Raw genomic sequence first — 18954 nt, 5'->3', positions numbered from 1 at the left:
CGCGCAGCCGCAGCCCGGGGCTCCCACCCACCGCGCTGGGCCCTGGAGGCGCGAGGCAGCTTGGCCTGGTGCCCGCGTGGGCTTGGGCTTTATTTTCCAAAACGCGGACGTTTCAAACACATTTGGGGATGACGTGAGGGTCGTAAAGGGCATTTTCTCTCCTGGAAATGGGNAGCAGACAGTTGCGTGTTTTAACCGTGTCTCCTGAGGAAGTTCTATTTTAAGTCTCAGGTCAAAACACATACGTGCAAAGAAACACAAACACTAAGAAAAAACAAGTCAATTCTATTATAGATAAATTTGTTTCTTAGAAAACTAAGAAGTCCAAAAAAAAAAAAAAAACCAATGTCCAAATGTCCAAAAAAAACCAATGTCCAAAAAAACCCAAACGTAAACATATGTTTATTTTACTAGTATTGATTTATAATTTAAGCATGAGGGAAAAGAATTGCAGCTATGAAATGACTGAAAAAACGAAATACACTTATTCAGATTAATGCACCTTTGTTTCTTTTTCTTTTTCTTTTTTTAAATATCTTCTTTATTTCTGAGAGAGAGGCAGCGTGAGCAGAGGAGGGTCAGAGAGAGAGGGAGACACAGAATCTGAAGCAGGCTCCAGGCTCCGAGCTAGCTGTCAGCACAGAGCCCAATGCGGGGCTTGAACCCACGAACTGTGAGATCATGAGCCACCCAGGCGCCCCTGCACCTTTGTTTCTTAGAAAAACCTATGTTTAGGAGACAAAGTGAATGTCTAAATGGGAATTTACCCAATCAGTACGGAGTTCATACATTGAAGGGCAATAGAGTTAACTTGGAAAAAAATTTTCATCTCACGTTTAATGTACAGATTGGTGGCTTGCCTAATTTCAGTTTCTCTTTTCAAAATTTATTTTTTATTGTAGTGAAATACAACTAACATAAATATTTACCATCTTACCCATGCTTAAAGTGTATAAATAGTTCATTACCATATACTATATGCACATTGTTGTGCAAACCTCACCACCAACCATCACCAGAACTCTGTCTTGCAGAACTGGAACTCTGTATCCATTAAACAAGTCTTTATTTTCCTCCTCCCCTGTACCCTGACAATGTCAGTTGTGCTTTCTGTCTCTAGGAATTTGACTACTCCACGTACGTCACGTAAGTGGCCTCGTACAGTATTTTTCTTTTGTGACAGGCTTATTTTATTCAGCCTAACGTCTTCCTTATGCTCCTGTTATAGCATGTTGCCGGATTTCTTTCCTTTTAAAAGCTGAATAATATTCCATTATATGTACATAACATATTTTGCATATCTGTTCATCTGTCATGGACACTTGGGCTGCTTCCACTTTTTAGCTTCTGTGAATAATGCTGCAATGAAATTGACATACAAATATCTCTTCTGCATCCCACTTTCAATTATTTTGGATATCTACCCAGAGTATCAACAGAGTGAAAAGGAACCCCTCAAAATGGGAGAAAATATTTGGAAATCATATATTTGATAAGGGATTAATATTTAGTCTATACAGAGAACTAAGATTCAACAACAAAAACAAACACCTGATTAAGAAATGGCCAAAGGACTTGAATAAACATTTCTTCAAGTAAGATTTAGAAATGGCCTATAAGCACATGAAAAGATGATCAAGTCACTAATCATCAGGGAAATGCAAATAAAACCCACAAAGAGCTATCCCCCTTAAATCTCCCAGGATGGCTACTATCAAAAATGAGGAAATAAGTATTAGTGAGGATGTGAAGAAATCAGAACACTTGTACGTTATTGGTGAGGATATAAAATGGAACAGCCTCTGTAAAAGTTCTTAAAAATATTTAAAGTTCAATTACCTACTTTCATTTTAATAAGAGCTTTTTTTAACAAGACATTTTAAAATTTTCCTTCCGTGAAACTTGTGCTTTTATACCTTAAAATGAGTATCTATAGACAAATTCAAATACTGATTGTTTTTCCTGTTTGTAAACAGAAACACAAAAATAGGTAAAGATAGTTTTTTAGAAAGTTTAATTCCCATACTTCTTTCTAAATATTTGTTTCAGTAGCAACTAATATAATATGTAATTCAAAAATACGCATGTCTATTTATTTTACTAAGATATTTACTTCTTAACCCTGTGGTTTTGGGGGGATTAATATAAGTATATAAAATACTTGAAGGGGCACCTGGGTGGCTCAGTCGCTTAAGCATACAACTCTTGATTTTGAATCAGGTCACAGTCTCATGGTTAATGAATTCAAGGCCTGCGTCTGAGTCTGCGATGAGCGTGGAGCCTGTTTGGGATTCTCCCTCTCTCTCTGCCCCTTGCCTGCTTGTTCGTGCTCTCTCTCTCTCTCTTTCTCACTCTCAAAATAAATAAAACCTTAAAAAATACTTGAGTATTTATAAATATTAATAATGCTTGTATAATAACTATTAATTAATAATATAACAATTAATAACATAATGATCAATTATTATGTTGATAATAATATAATAATTACTAATTGTAAATATTTGGATACATAAATATTTGAATACACAGTATAAACCAAGCAGTATGCCTGTGTTATCAAAATACGGAGAGTATCATCTATGTAGCCAAACAGGTCAGAGACTAACAGGAAACCAGATATGCATAAGAAATTCATTGTTAGCATGATATACAGTATTCTCTGGGAATGTCGCTAGTTTGTATTCTCCACATATATTAAATGTAGTTTACAGAAAGGATGTCACATTTGATATTGACTCATAATTGGATGAGTTGAATGACTTGTATTAAGCCAGTAAATATTCTCCCAAGAATAATATTAAATCATCCAAAGGCTTTAAGTGTGAATGAATGATATTTTATTTCAGAAAAGTAACTTATAATAGTCCTGGGGATGGTGAGATAGAAATTATGAGGACTTGAAACAGTAAATCCAGTTAGAAGAGTTTTCCATAATTTAGGCTGGAAATGTCAACACGCTCACAGCTAAACCATGAGGGGGGAAAATATAAATATGAGAGATATTTTGGAAACATAATTAAAAATAGAATTTCTATCAACCCACTAAAAATCCTCTTCACAAATGTAGCAAGGAACAAAGTAATTTTATTATTGAATAAGTGTTAGACCTGTGTTGCGCTAAAGGGAAAGATAGAATGAAACTTCACCCTTTTATATAACCGGGCAGATACACCCATGTCATCCATGTTAATTGTCTTAATCCAAAGTACAGATAAAACTTCCAGTTTCTTTAGGATAACCAGGAAGCTGCAGCTTGGAACCAGACAGCAAGGTTAAATCCCCAAGGGGCCAAGAAGATAGGAATCCATCTTCTTTGATGTTTATGTTTGAAATAGATAGATGCCTACAAAGTCCTTAAGGAAAATATTCCTGGAGTGTAAAGCTGACAAATTTTATTTAGTTTTCAAAAAGAGTTACATTCCTCCCAAAGAGACAGGGAAAGGATTAACAATTACAAGTTTTCTAAAGGAAATAATCTAAGAAAAGGGTGGGGTGGAGAGGGTAGTTTCTTTCATGTGTGGTGCCAGAGAGAAAATTGATGTTTTGTTTCATAGATTTGTATTTACCCTTACAGTATATAGGGAGCCAAACAGGTGCACTGACTAATTTGGTATGAAGCTTGATAAATTATTAAGGTGACTAGGCAACTGAGATGATAGTTCCACCAATTTTAGGAGATGCGGATTTGTACAGGAGTTGGGAGATAATCAGTTGGGTTGAGATTTGTTGAATTTGAGGTCTTTGTGGATAAGCAATGGGATTTTCTATAGTTTAGGCCAGAAATGGCAAGATCCTCATGGCTAAACCAAGGATCTAGATGAGTCTGCATCCTGACAATTTAAGTTGAACACCTAAAAGGCAATATGAAGGAAAGAAAGTGAATCACTCAATCTAAGAAAAATATGTAGAAAGAAAAGTGGGTGTCCAAAAGGAATCTGTGGATCATACAGATAATTTCAGTGACTAAGGGAACAGAAAGGAAGAAAATGAAACTGATAAAGATTGTTAAGTAAGGCAAGTTAGGAATTAGAAGATGTTAATATTTTGGTGACTTTGTTAAGTGCTTTTCTTGCATCTGTTTAGCTGATCTTTTAAAAATGCGGTCTACTATGGTAAATTATTTTTTTTAAATATTTTTTAATGTTTATTTAGTTTTGAGAGGGAGAGAGAGCATGAGCAGGGGAGGAGCAGAGAGAGAGGGTGACATAGAATCTGTAGCAGGCTCCAAGCTCTGAGCTCTCAGCACAGAACCCAACACGGGGCTCGAACCCATGAACCATGAGATCGTGACCTGAGCTCACACATTTAACCGACTGAGCCACCCAGGTGCCCCTACTATGGTAAATTATTGATTGAACCTTGTGTTCCCTGGATAAATCACATTTGATGATATGTTATTTTTAAGATTATTTGTTTATTTTTAGAGAGAAAGAAAGTGCAAGCAAGGGGATGGGTGGGGGGGCGGCGGAGAGACAGAGAAAGAGAAAGAATCCCAAGGAGTCTCTTCACTGCAAGCCCAGAGCACCACAGGGGGCTGGAGACAACTTTATAGATAGATTTTCAACTGCAAATTCAGTTTATTTATAGATAGAAACCTGTTCAAGTTATCCATTTCTTACATTTGTTTGTTTTGTTTTGGTATTTGGATTTTCTTTCAACTTTTTAAACATTTTTAAAAATGTTTTTCTATTTATTTTTGAGAGAGAGAGAGAGAGACAGAGACAGAGTGTGGGGAGGGGAGGGGCAAAAAGAGGGAGACACAGAATCCAAAGAATCCACAGGACCCAAATTCCAGTTAGTAGTGCAATGTTAGTTTCAGGTGTCGGATTTAGTGACTCATCACTTACAGATAACACCCAGTGCTCATCCCAACAAGTGTCCTCCTTAATGCTTATCACCCATGTGGCCCCTCCCTCTGCCTACCTCCCCTCCAGCAACCCTCCTTTTGTTCTCTATAGGTTAAGAGTCTCTTTTATGGTTTGCTTCTCCCTCCCCTCCACCCCACCCCTCCAGCATGTTGATCTGTTTTGTTTCTTTTGTCCCTGGAGAAGAATTGCCACCTTTCCCAGTTGCTCTCCAGGAAGAGGGAACTGTCTCTCCCTGTGTGTCAGGGGGATCCTCAGATTTCGCCTTCTGTTCCTGGGCTGTCTGCCCTCCTTCATAGGATCACTGCAGCACCTTCAAGCCCACATACCAGTCATGCCAAGAGCTCTAAAATTCCAGTCGTTGAGCCCTGCTGACTTTAAAAACTCAGGTTATCAGCCCCCTTCTTTTCCCCTGGCAATGGCTTTGGGGAATTGTTTTCCTTGTATGATCCCCTGTACATTCCTATTTCTGTCTCTTTCTCTTGCCTCTCTTCATGACCAGTGCTCCCTCCCCTTAGCAGCACCCACTATCCATTTCTCCCACAAATCACGTTTTCTCACCTCCTACCTTCCATGATGTGGCTGGTCTCTTCTCTTCCTCTAGTTGTGAAGTCTGTTCTGTCAGTCCTCAGGTGGATTTCTTGCGTGTTCGGAATGATTTGATATTTATCTAGCTGTGTTTAAGGGAGAAGACAAGCCTAGGGTCCTACTAAGATTTCGCCATCTTAATTCCTCCCCATTTCTTTTTGAATAAGCTTTGATAGTTTAGTCTTTCAGGAATTTGTCCATTTCATTTAGGTTGTCCGACTTTTTAGTATTAACACTTTTATAATATTCCCTCCGTATTTTTTTATTGTCTATAGGATCAGTAATGAGGGGTCTTCTCTCATTCTAGATACTGGTATTGTTGTCTTCTGTCTCTTCATTCTTACCAGTGTGGCTACACAGTTAGTACTTTTCCAAAAAGGTCTTTCCCAAAAAGTAGTTTTTCTTTCACTGGTTTCATTGTTTGTTTTCCTGTTTCTTATTTGATTATTGGTATTTTCTAAATTTCGTAATTTCATTTCCTTTTTACATGGGGTTGAATTTGTTCCTCTTTTTATGCTTTCTTTGTGTGGAAGCTTATGTAATTGATTTAAGCTTTTTTACCTGTCTGATATAAATTTTTAATAATGTACCTTTTCCTCAAAAGTAGTGCTTTATATATGTATCTGACAGATTTGATAGTGTATTTTTATTTTCAACTAGTGTTCAAATATGTTCTAATTTTTCTGGTGTTTTTTCCTTTGATCAGTGAATTACTTAAAAATATGTGGCATACTTTCCAAAACATTTTTGTATAATTCTGTTTGTTCAGAGTACATATTTCCCATAATCTGTATCTGTTTGAATTTGTTACTTTTTCATGGCACACTTTTGGGCTAACTTGTTAAATGTTTCAGGTGAATTTGAAACAAATGCGATTTCTGCTATGTAGTGAGGTCTTCTAAAAGGTCATGCTGCTAATTAGTGTTTTTTAATTCTTTTATGTTCTTAACTGTTTTTCAGTCTGCTTATATTGAGAGACAGAGAGATGTTCAAGTTTCTAATTATATTTTTGACTTTTTATCTTATGCAGCTAGTAATACAGTTTCAAATATAGAAAGCAGACTGTTAGGGGCACCTGGGTGGCTTAGTCGGTTAAGCGTCCGACTTTCGCTTGGGTCATGATCTCACGGTTCGTGGGTTCAAGCCCCGCGTCGGGCTCTGTGCTGACTGCCAGCTCAGAGCCTGGAGCCTGTTTCAGTCTGTGACTCCCTCTCTCTCTGACCCTCCCCTGCTCGCGCTGTCTCTCTCTCTCTCCTAGAAATAAATAAAACATTAAAAAAAATTTAAAAAAAAAAAGAAAGCAGACTGTTAGAACTGAAGGAATTATATGTGCTCTAAAAGACTTTATTCTTTTATTATGATTATAATGATTGAGTTATACTCTTGTTATAAAATAATATTTCTTCTTCAGACTATTTTAGCTCATAAATATAGCCACTTCACCTCCTTTTTGGCATATCTTTTACTTTTAACCCATTTGTTTTAGATTGAATGTGGATTTCTTGTTGACAGCATGTATTTATCTTGATTTTTATCCAATTTTACATTTTCTGTTATTTAAAAAAATTTTTAAGTTTATTTTTGAGAGAGAAAGAGAGAGCACAAGCAGGGAAGGAGCAGACAGAAGGGCAGACAGAGTCCCAAGCAGACTCCGCACCATTAGCACAGAGTCCAATGTGGAGTTCGAACTCATGAATGGTGAGATCATGACCTGAGCTGAGATCAAGAGTTGGACCAAGCATAAGCACTGTGCCACCCAGGTGCCCCACATTTTCTGTTGTTTTTTTTTAAGTGTGTTTTATTTATTTTTTATTTTTTTAATGTTTTATTTATTTTTGAGAGGGAGAGACAGCATGAGCAGGGGAGGGTCAGAGAGAGAGAGAGATACAGAATCTGAAACAGATCCAGGCTCTGAGCTAGCTGTCAGCACAGAGCCCGATACAGGGCTTGAACCCACGAACCGTGAGATCATGACCTGGGCTAAAATCGGACGCTTAACCATCTGAACCACCCAGGCGCCCCTGTTTGTTTTAATTGGAGTTGTTAGACTAAAAGTATTTAGACTAAATTAGTATTAGTATTTAAACTAAATATATTTAGGATAAAATTTGTTGACTATATGATTGAGTTTCAGTTTAACATCTTGCTATATATTGTTGTCATTCTTTTTATCCTCTTTTTTAGATTCTTGGGAATCATTTAATGGGCTTTTGGGTGGGGCAAATTTTAATTTTGCTTAATATTTTGGAATGCTTACAGATTTATGGGAAGTTTAAATTTTTTTTTACCAGGAGATTTTATGGATTTATATAAAAGGATTAAAGGGTATCCTTCACTTGGTTTCTTTTGATGGTAAAGTCTTACATGATTATATTACATTATCAAAACTAGGAAATTGACATTGGTATAATCCACAGAGCTAATTTAGGTTTCATCATTTTTTACATGTCATGACTTGTGTTTATATGTGTAATGTATTCTGTCTTATTACATGTATAGATGAGTGTGTCCAACACCAACATCAACATATAGAACTGTTCCATCACCACAAAAAGTCATACAATCCCTACTTGGTACACCTACTTACCTTACTCCCAGTTACTAATCCCTGGCAACCACTAATCTGGTCCACATTTCTATAATTGTAATGCAAGTACATTATATAAATGGCATCATATAGTAGCTTTTGAGCTTTTGTTTTTTTCTGTCATGTAATTCCCTTGAGATCCATCAAAATTGTGTTATGTTTTAATAATTCTTGCTATTTCTGAGTAGCCTCCATGATCTGAATATTCCACAGTTTGTTAAACCAGCCATCCATCAAAAGATCATTGGGATAATTTGTAGTTTTTAGCTATTACAAATAACACTGCTATGGATGTTCATGTATAATATTTTGCATAAATGTAAAAGTCCTCTCTAAAGTAAATACCTAAGAGTGAAATTCTTAGCTTGTATGATAAGGCTGACAAATTGTAAGGTATAGTAGCTATATGGTTTTGCATTTCCTCCAGCAGTGTATGAGCAATTCAATTTTCTGTATCCTCATCAGTATTTACTATTATTACTATTTTTATCTTAACCTATAGGGAGAAGTGTGATATTATCTCATTGTGGTTTTAATAATTACCCAAATAACTAATCATGTTAAGTAAAACTTAATGCACTTGCTTACCATTGTACACACTCTTTAGTCAATTTTCTGTTCATATCTTTGTCTTTTTCTATCCCGACATTTTTTTTAACTGTTGATGAACTTTTAAAATATAAATAGAAAGCCTTTGTTGGATATATGGTTTACAAATACATTCTGTCAGACTGAAGCCTGTATTTTTACCTTTTGAACAAGGTATTTTTCATATCAAATATATTTAATTTGGATCACATACAAAGTTTTCTTACGGATCATGATTTGTTCTCATATGAAATAATTCTTGGTTTTGTCCTACATTCATAGAGTTTTTCGTGTATTCATTAGAAAGTTGCATAATTTAATTTATTAAATTTATGTCTATGATCCAGTTTTTGACCTCTTATTTTTAAGTAGTTTTATCTTCATAACTAGCTGCAAAGACATGTGCAGAAAGGTTTCCTGTACCCCTTTCTCAGCCTGTCCCATGTTAACATTTTGCCTAACTTTTCTATAATATGAAGACAAGGTAATTTACATTAACACAATGTACAGTGATTGCTCAGATTGCACGATTTAGACATGTATGCATACGTGTGTATGTTTATGTGCATGTAGTTCTGTGCAACTTGATCACATGTGTAGTTTCATGTAATTACAACCACATTGAGATACATCAACAAAAGATTTTGTTGTTACTCTTGAACGGACATACTCACCCACTCTCTCCATTATCCCAAATCTTGGCAACTACTAATCTATCCTCCAAAACTGACATTTTTAATATGACAAGAATTTTATATAATTGGAATCATAGTGTATCTAACCTTCTGAAAAGGGCTTTGTTTCACCTAACATAATTCCCTTTAGCATTCTGAAAATTGTTTCTATCAATACTTTGTTTTCTTTTATTACTATATATAGTGTGTGGTGGTATGGATTTACCACAAGTTGTATAATGATGTATTCATTGAATGACCTTAATTTCCAGATTTGGGCTATTCTGTATTATGGTATTATGAACATTTGTGTTCAGGTTTGCATGAGAGGATGATTGATTTTAATTTCTCAGAGATAAGTCTCCAAGAGTGAAATTGTTGGATTGGTAGCTCCCTCAAGGTAAACGATCTGTTGGGAACAGAAAGTGAAGAAGTCCAAACCTAAGGACACTGTCATACACTATGGAGATTATGTTGGTAAACAATTAATATAAGGCTGGAAGCTCATGAGAACAAGCTAAATTAAAGATCATCTAAAATTATAGCAGAGAGAACCAGGAAAAGAGACAGCTAAGAAAAGTCCTTTTGGGTTCATAGAGAAACAAGCTTCAAAGACTTCTCTTGCAAAGGCAATTGGATCTAATTGGATCAGACAATTAGGGCATTTTATGCCATCACTATTAGCCCTTTATGTAATGAAAAATCATTTGATATTTTTAATTTATTTTTATTATACATATTCCAACATAGAAATACACAATACTTTAAACTATCAATTCTACAATTACTTTATAAACCCAGTAAGAATCCAGAGAGGATATTAATGTACAAAGAATAAAAAGCATTAGTAAACTATATGTATGTGTGTGTATATATATATGTATGTATAAAAGATAAATATATANTAAAAGATACATATATAAAGATATGTATCTTTATATAGATAAAATATAAATATAAAATAAAGATAAAATATAAATAAATAAGGAGAAGAGGTCAAATGATATGAAAGTAATTTCTGTGTAGAGAAAAATGGTGTGACCCAGATGAAAATAAAGATTCGTAGCCTCACTAGTAAAATTAAAAATATATATAAGAAACACAATATTAGACACAATTGCCACCTCCTATCTTACATACATAAAGGCAGGCAAACCATAAGAGACTCTTTTATTTTAATGTTTTATTTACTTCTGAGAGAGAGAGACAGCGTGAGCAGGGGAGGGTCAGAAAGAGAGGGAGACACAGAATCTGAAGGCAGGCTCCAGGATCTGAGCTAGCTGTCAGCACAAAGCCTNGATAAAATATAAATAAATAAGGAGAAGAGGTCAAATGATATGAAAGTAATTTCTGTGTAGAGAAAAATGGTGTGACCCAGATGAAAATAAAGATTCGTAGCCTCACTAGTAAAATTAAAAATATATATAAGAAACACAATATTAGACACAATTGCCACCTCCTATCTTACATACATAAAGGCAGGCAAACCATAAGAGACTCTTTTATTTTAATGTTTTATTTACTTCTGAGAGAGAGAGACAGCGTGAGCAGGGGAGGGTCAGAAAGAGAGGGAGACACAGAATCTGAAGGCAGGCTCCAGGATCTGAGCTAGCTGTCAGCACAAAGCCTGATGCAGGGCTCAAACTCATGAGCCATGAGATCATGACCTGAGCTTAAGTCGATGCTTAACTGACTTGAGTCACCCAGGCGGTCCCATAAGAGACTCTTAAAGACTGAGAACTGAGGGTTGCTTATGGAGATGGATAGGGGGATGGGCTAAACAGGTGACAGGCATTAAGTAGGGCACTTGTTGCAATGAGAACTGGGTGTTATATGTAAGTGATGAATCACTGAGTTCTTCTTCTGAAACCAATACTACACTGTATGTTAACTAACTTGAATTTAAAAGATGAAAAATAAAAGAAAACTTGGATGTACAAGACCATACAACAAAAACTGTGATAAAGACAATGAAAGACATTATATAATGATAAAGGGGTCAACCCAAACAGGATGTAACATTTGTAATGCACCTAAATATAGAAAGCAAATATCAACAGATCTACAGGGAGATACAGCAATACAGTTGTAGTAGGGGACTTCAATTACCCATTGACATCAATGGAGAGGTCATCCATATAGAAAAGCCACTAATAAAAGTAAAACTCTTGAGAAGCCCAGAACTATCTGGATAGTTTTTTTTTTTTTAGTTGTAAAATTCTTTTTTTTTTACAAATAGTTTATTGTCACATTGGTTTCCACATAACACCCAGTGCTCATGCCCATCCCCCCCCCCACGTCCATCAGTCCTCAGTTTTTGTCAGCATTCAAGAGTCTCTCATGGAGACAGAACTGGATAGTTTTACTGGTGATGAATTTCAACAGAAGAGAAGAAGGACAAACATAATAATAGCACATAGAAATTCATAAGAAATGGTATCTAATTACTAACGTATTCTAAAGAGATTTTTTTTTTCACAGAATTTGAAACTACTAAAGAAATACTTTGAGGTTCAAGGAATTAATGAAAGTTAGAACACAACATCTAATTACTGTATTCATTGGGAAAACAGTTCTAGAACAGCCAAAATTTTGACCTGCTGCAATATGCTAAAAACAATCTGTTGGAAAACAAAATTATAAGAATGCCATTTGAATTAGATTAAAAATAATGCATACTTAGGAATGAATATAACTAATGAATATAAGGAATATAACTAATGAATATAAGGAATGAATATAACTTAAGAATGTTATAAAACTATGAATTTATTTCACTGGCAATGAGCAGTACAATTTAAGATCATAAATTATTTGCATAGTCATATTTACCCTTCGTATTCTGCGTTCTCTCTGTTGCATGATTTTCTCATCTCATTTCGTTTCATGATCGTCATGGTGAAAATTATGATAAAGGGAAGAGCAATGTAGAAACTCAGAATAAGCCAGTTGTTCTGCTGTGCATTGTCGCCTTCTTCAATAAAAAATATACCTAAAAATGAAATAGAAATCAGTAGATATTCACTGAATATTTAAATAAACTTAATTTTTCACTTTAATCATTTTGTATGTATAATATTTATGTAAATGATTGAAATTTTAATACATTTCAAACTTTTGTAGGGGAAATAAAAGGGCATTTAAGTTCATAACCCTGTGCTATTATGCTAAGTGAAATAAGTCAGGCAGAGAAAGACAGATACCATATGTTTTCACTCATATGTGGAACAGGAGAAACTTAATGGAGGACCATAGGGGATGGGAAGGGGAAAAAACAGTTAAGAAGAGGGAGGGAGCCAAACCATCAGAGACTCTTAAGTACTGAGAACAAACTGAGGGTTGATAGGGGCGGGGCAGAGGGGAAAATGGGTGATGGGCATGGAGGAGGGCACTTGTTGGGATGAGTTCTGGGGGTTATGTGGAAACCAACTTGACAATAAACTATAATTTTAAAAAAAGTTCATAACCCTAAGCACTGATGGAACTTTTGTCAGATTTCTTGTCTTCTTTGCATATTTTTAATTATTATGGTAATTGTGTACATGTTTTGAGTACTGCTAACTACATTGAGCATATTTCTGACATCAATATTTTTTAAAAAGTAGTACAATAATAGAACTTAATGTAATTTAAAAATTAGGAAGGATAAGTAGTCAGAGAAAGAAAAATATCATATGATTTTCCTCATATCTGGAATTTAGGAAACAAAACAGGTGAACATATGGGAAGGGGAAAAAGGAGAGAGAGAGGGAAGTAAACCATGAGAAACTCTTAACAATAGAGAAGAAAGTGAGGGTTGATGGAGGGAGGTGAATGGAGGGCTGGCTAAATAGGTGATGGGTATTAAGGAGTGCAATTTTTATCATGAGTCCTGGGTGTTATATGTAACTGATGAGTCACTGAATTCTACCCTGGGAATCATTATTACACTATATGTTAACTGACTGGAATTTAAATAAAAATTTTGGGAAAAAAGACTCACATATATCATAAATGTTGCCTAAAAGAAGAATTTTATTATAGCACTTTTGTAATAGAAAAAGAAATTAGAAATAGCATAAAGCTCCATCAATAGGACAAAGGCGAAATTAAATTATGAGACATCCATACAATGGGATACCGTGTGTCACTGTATCTCAAGTCAATGAGATAGACTTGGATAAATTCAGTGATACAGGGAATGAACAACTCAGGTAGAAAAATATGTATTTTAGGGTCTCTTTTTTTTTCAAAAATAAGACTTAACCCAAAGAGTGATTGAGAGATGCATGGATGAATTGATAGATGGAGAGCTATCTCAAAACATATCCTGCCAGAATCCAAGAGAATCCTCAATATTTTCTAATCAATATTTCTTTCCAAAGTTTATAAGTATCTTGATTTCTTCTATTTTTATTGACAGTGAATTTTTACTGAAGTGTAACATAAAAACAGAAATCACTGCATGCCATGATTATACAGCTCAGTTATATTCTCACTTGGATGATAATATACGTAATACATATGGTATCTCCTTTTTTATTATAGTTATTCTTTATATACAATAAGAGGCAAACATTTTAACTGTATAGATGGATAAGATTTGGCAAATATATACCCCAAATAGGCAAGCATTTTACAGATGTTTTTGTTTGACATCTGTGAGTTTTCTCCATTTAGTGTAAAATTCTTACAATTTTTTTAAATTTGGTAAGTTAATAAAATAGGCTTAACTATTTGACAACAAGATAGTGTGAATATCCTCATTCATCATTTAAATTTTGTTATTTTAGCATCATGGTGATGTTTTGAGGTATGGTAAATACACATTGAAAATATATAATTTCATACATTTTAATATGTATACACCCATGAAATCATCACGTTGATCAAAATGATGAGTATATCCATCATATGCAAAAGTTTCCTCTCGCTCCTCTGTAATCCCATCATGTACCACTCCACCACACAGGTAGCCACTGATCTATCTGCATTCCCTCACTATAAATTATTTGCATGTTCTACAATTTTGTATAATGTTAGAATTCTTATCGGTCTTACTTTTTTCACATAAGGAAATGTTGAAATTCATCCACATTGGTCCATGTAACTATATAGCTCATTCCTTTTTATTGTTCAATAGTAATCTATTGTTAGGATATACAACACTTTGTGTATCCATCACCTGTTGATTTATATTTGGGTCATTTCCAGATTTGATCTATTACAAATAAAGCTGTTATAGACATTTATATACAAAGTTCATATTGGCATAAGGATTCTATTTTCTTGAGTAAATAGTGAAATGACTGGATTATATGGTAGGTGAATGTTTACCTTCTTAAGAAACTGTGAAACTGCAATTTTACAGCAGTGTAAAAGATACTATCTTCACATCGCAGCCAAACTTCATGTGGTTATGCCTTTAAATTTAAGCAATTTCCTACAGACATGTAATAGTATCTAATTTTGATTTTAATTTGCATTTTCTTTATGAAAAAGGATGTTCAGCACCTTTACATGTGCTTATTTGTCATCTCTATATAGTCTCTGATACAGTTTCAATTTAAATATTGTCAATTTTTTGGTAGGGTTGTTTGCTTTTCATTATTTCAAGGATTCTTTATATATTATTACTATAAATTTTTGTATATTCTAAATTCAAATACTTTATCAGTGCACCTGAAGATAGCCCCTCCAGCTGTGCACCTGTATGCCCCATAGCCCAAATCCCATCACTGGCCTCCACTGCAGTATGCACACCTGGAGATTGAGTGTGAAGCCATAAGAGAGCAAATCGCCACTCAGGACCACTATAGTTTCCTGTGAACCCATAGTTGCCGCTGGTCCTTGCTACCTACCCTGGCTCTGATCATTACAAGTGTGTCTGCAACTGATCTCTGCTATTATGTAGGCACTTGGAGCTGGGCCCTTCACCAAGTATGTGCATATCACTGGGTCCAGCCATCACCACTGTTTAACCTTGTGCCTAATTATTGGTCCTGGAAGTGACACTTAGGGCCCAAACAACCCTTGCAGCAACAATAGATCCATAGGGTGCTCACAAAGAAATTGTTAGACCAAATTCAGATTTCAGTGCTTCTGAGTTTTTGAGACTAGCCTCATATCTGCCACCCACGGTAAAAATTATTCACAAACAACAGAAAGGACCTTCTAGGCCTCTGGTCACCAAGAAGGTGGTTAATGTGGGTGAAGAACAAAACCAAGAGTCTGTTAAAACCAAAAGATATAATGTAAAGGAGTTGTTTCATTTTATAGATTGATACCATCAGTTTCCAAAGAATCTTAACCAAAATGGATTGTGAAAGTAACTAATTAGGGTGTGATATCTTTGGTTTTGAATGCTACAGAGTGGAAGACCATGTTTGGGTTGATTCAGGACCCACAGTTCACTATGGAACAACCATAGATGCCTGCTTGTGATCCAGACACAGAAGTATTTATTCCTGAAGGAACAGCCAGCCAGGCTGTTCTAGCCAGGCTGTCTACCAGTCAGGTAGACTAGATAAGAGCTAAAATAAGATCCATTTACCTGAAAAGTGTGACTGTCCATCTCTACCAATGAATGCGAAGTGGAACACTCCAGATGAAGCCTCTGATATGCTTCTAAGTGCAAGCTATGTGGACTGGCTTTATTATGACTGGGATATATTCACCCACTGAATATGCCCATTACCCAGGACATGAGAAATGCGGTTAATGGGATCCTTTCACATGGTACCCCATATAAGCTTATTGTCCCATAACTGAAGAACAATTTGGGAAACCTTATAAAATTTTCTATCTCAGCTGCCTTTCGGGTAGAAAAATATATTAATTAAAAGAAAATGGGGAAAGGCAGAGGAAAGAAATCAAGACACTGATCTTAGCAGGCTGGTAAGTTTTAACAGTTAAGATACAGCAAATATTAATAGGGGTGAATAAGGAGGAAAAGGAATGAGGGGACTCACAGAACTCATCCCAGAATGGTGGAAATCCTTAGATAGCTATTAATAAGTGGGGTGAATAAAACAAACACTGATGGAGGTGAAATAAAGGTATTTTCTTAATGTTTATTTTTGAGAGAGTGAGAGAGAGAGAGAGAATGCAAGCAGGGAATGGGAAAAGGGAGAGAAGTAGAGAGAATTCAAAATGGGATCTGCACTGACAGCACAGAGCCCTATGTGGGGCTTGAACTCATGAACCATGAGATCATGAATTGAGCCAAAGTCTGTAGCATAACTGACTGAGCCACCCAGATGCGGGTGTGGTGAACAAAAGGGACCTCCTGCTGGTCCCCCAATATTGAAGTTCCTGAACAAGCCCATTATATTTTGCTTAGTTTGGAAAATTTTGTAAAGCATAAAGTTGGAGATTACAGTGAGAAACCAGAATGGAAATCACTTGTGCTTGTGGTAGTGGTTAAGCAGATTGATCAAGTTTCACAAAAGGGCCTGGATCCCTTGGCTTGATTTCTCACTAGGGACGTCCCCCAAAGACTTTTTCACAAGAATGGGAAAATGGTCAGGGAGTGAGGGGAAGAAATTTCCAAGACTCCTTGATACAGAAACCATAGACAGTGTGGTACCAAAAACCCACTGGTGAAGTCTTGATGTGAGACAAAATACACTGGGAGAATGTAAAAATATGATGGCTGATAAGATTATGAAATTTGGTGTATTTAAAAAAGCTTTATGTGAAATGGTTGCATCTCTTTTACCTGATGGTATTATGGAGATGAAAATTCTGTCTTATGGGAATGTTACCCCTACTTGGTATTATAAAACAGAAGGGTATAAATCTGCCCTTCAAGCAATATTAATTGAACATGCTAAATAGGAATTAGTGAGATGGTCTGAGCCCAAATACTGGAATGTTCTTAAAGGCAAATTCTGTGTGTAATAGCCCTATTTGGCATCTAGACTGGGACTTCATTCTTTCAAGCATCTAGTACCATCATAAATAGATGTTGTTTTATTAAATAATTAAAAAAATACAATGCTGAGTCTAATCTTTTATAATCACCTGAGTAATTAAAAGAGTTATCTTGAATAGTGATTTTAATGAAATTAGTATTACACAATATTTGTAATATTTTCTCAGATACTGCTTTCATCAACTTAGTTAATAAGTTAGAAGATATTACTCAAGTTTCAAGAAATGTCATACCAAGAATTCAAAACAAACTAAAATATGGAAGAATAAACACTATACAAAAGATTTGCATTTCATATTATTAAAAATTTTGTAGACTATTAAAAACAGCTGTAGCATAGGGTACTCATTCTGAATGAAATTTGAAAAAAACATATGACAAAGTATAAATGGAACTAATAATAAATCATAACTTGACTGATGGAGTACATTTTTATACTTTCTGTTGTTCCCATAAATTAAGGCAAGTGTCATATTTGTTGATTAAATCATTCATTCTTTCATTCATTATTCCCTACACAAACATGGTAACTGTCTGGTAAGGCAGTATTTATGTTTTAACGGTTTTATTTCTACTCACCAGATTTCTGAACATTTCCATCATCAATACTTCCCCCTGGTGAACCGATCTGGAATTCACAATATGGAGGACTATGGCCAGGAAAGCAATGACAATTACCCAAATTATTACATATCTGAAAGAAACAAACCAAAAATATAGTGACTGTAAATTTTGTTAGTTTTTATGTCTTATGTATATATTCAAAAGAATAAAATTATTTTTCCTAAGTTTATTAATACTGTATGAGAAATAGTTTGGATAAAATAGTGAGAATTTTGACAACATAATGGTCAAGGACAAATTATTACCTACATGATAATATATTTATGACCTTTATATATTGACTTTCTGATAAATACCTTGCCTTCCCCAATCAGTTTTACTAAATGAGAGTCCATAAATTATGGCCATCATATTCACAACGTTTGGTGAATTTAGAATTTTTCAAAAATATTATCTCATTTAGTTGTTTTGTAAATATTTGCTGTCACTACTTCTACATTTCCTATTTTTACACCTTAATTTCTATACAAAATATTACAATAAAATTGCCAACAATTGACTTGGCCACTTTAATTTCTTATCCTAGTCACTTTTTCAAAATTTTACTTTAGTGATAAACCATTTGCATTTCATTTTAAGTGAACATATTTTCAAAAATAAAAGATGCAAAAATATTAAAAATGAACAATGAAAAACCTTTATGATCAACTCACTCCTCTAGCAGTTTACATCTATTTAGTTTACATGCTGTTTGTGCTTTTACACTTAATATTTTTATTTTGAAGTAAAACAAGTAAATACAATTTTGTAAAATTCAAATACTCAAAATGCAAACTCTTAGTTTTCACCCACTAATTAAGTTCCACTCACCACTGCTAAAAATTTTCTGTATTTCCTTTCTACTTCTGTGTCATTATCTATTTCTCCCCTCAGTTTTGTTAATACTTCTTTTATATTTTAAGTGTTTGGAATTTAGATGCATGTCTATTACAATTTTTATATTCTTTAGATGAATTGACTCTTTTGTCATTATGTAGTGACTTTCTGGTCTTTTTTGACAATTTTTACTGAAGGTATATTTTTTCTGATAAAGTATTGTCACACTACTGTCTTTTGGTTACCGTTTTCATGGCAAATCTCTTTCCATTCCTTCATATTCACCCTATGCAT

General features: G+C 34.8%; 1 protein-coding gene across 1 annotated transcript in view; it reads right to left on the bottom strand.

Moving 5' to 3' along the window:
- Positions 1-12096: 12096 nt before the first annotated feature.
- The window catches only part of ADAM18 (ADAM metallopeptidase domain 18), a 109238-nt gene continuing 102380 nt past the window's right edge, over positions 12097-18954 (bottom strand). The window contains 2 exon segments of the mRNA XM_077773126.1: positions 12097-12297; positions 17800-17914. Coding sequence (XP_077629252.1) covers positions 12134-12297; positions 17800-17914 — 279 coding nt within the window. The 3' untranslated portion in view covers positions 12097-12133.

The sequence above is a fragment of the Crocuta crocuta genome, unplaced genomic scaffold (assembly GCF_008692635.1).
Source record: "Crocuta crocuta isolate KB4526 unplaced genomic scaffold, BGI_CrCroc_1.0 scaffold177, whole genome shotgun sequence".
Taxonomy (NCBI): Eukaryota; Metazoa; Chordata; class Mammalia; order Carnivora; family Hyaenidae; genus Crocuta; species Crocuta crocuta.
This window is presented reverse-complemented; position numbering and strand designations above follow the sequence as displayed.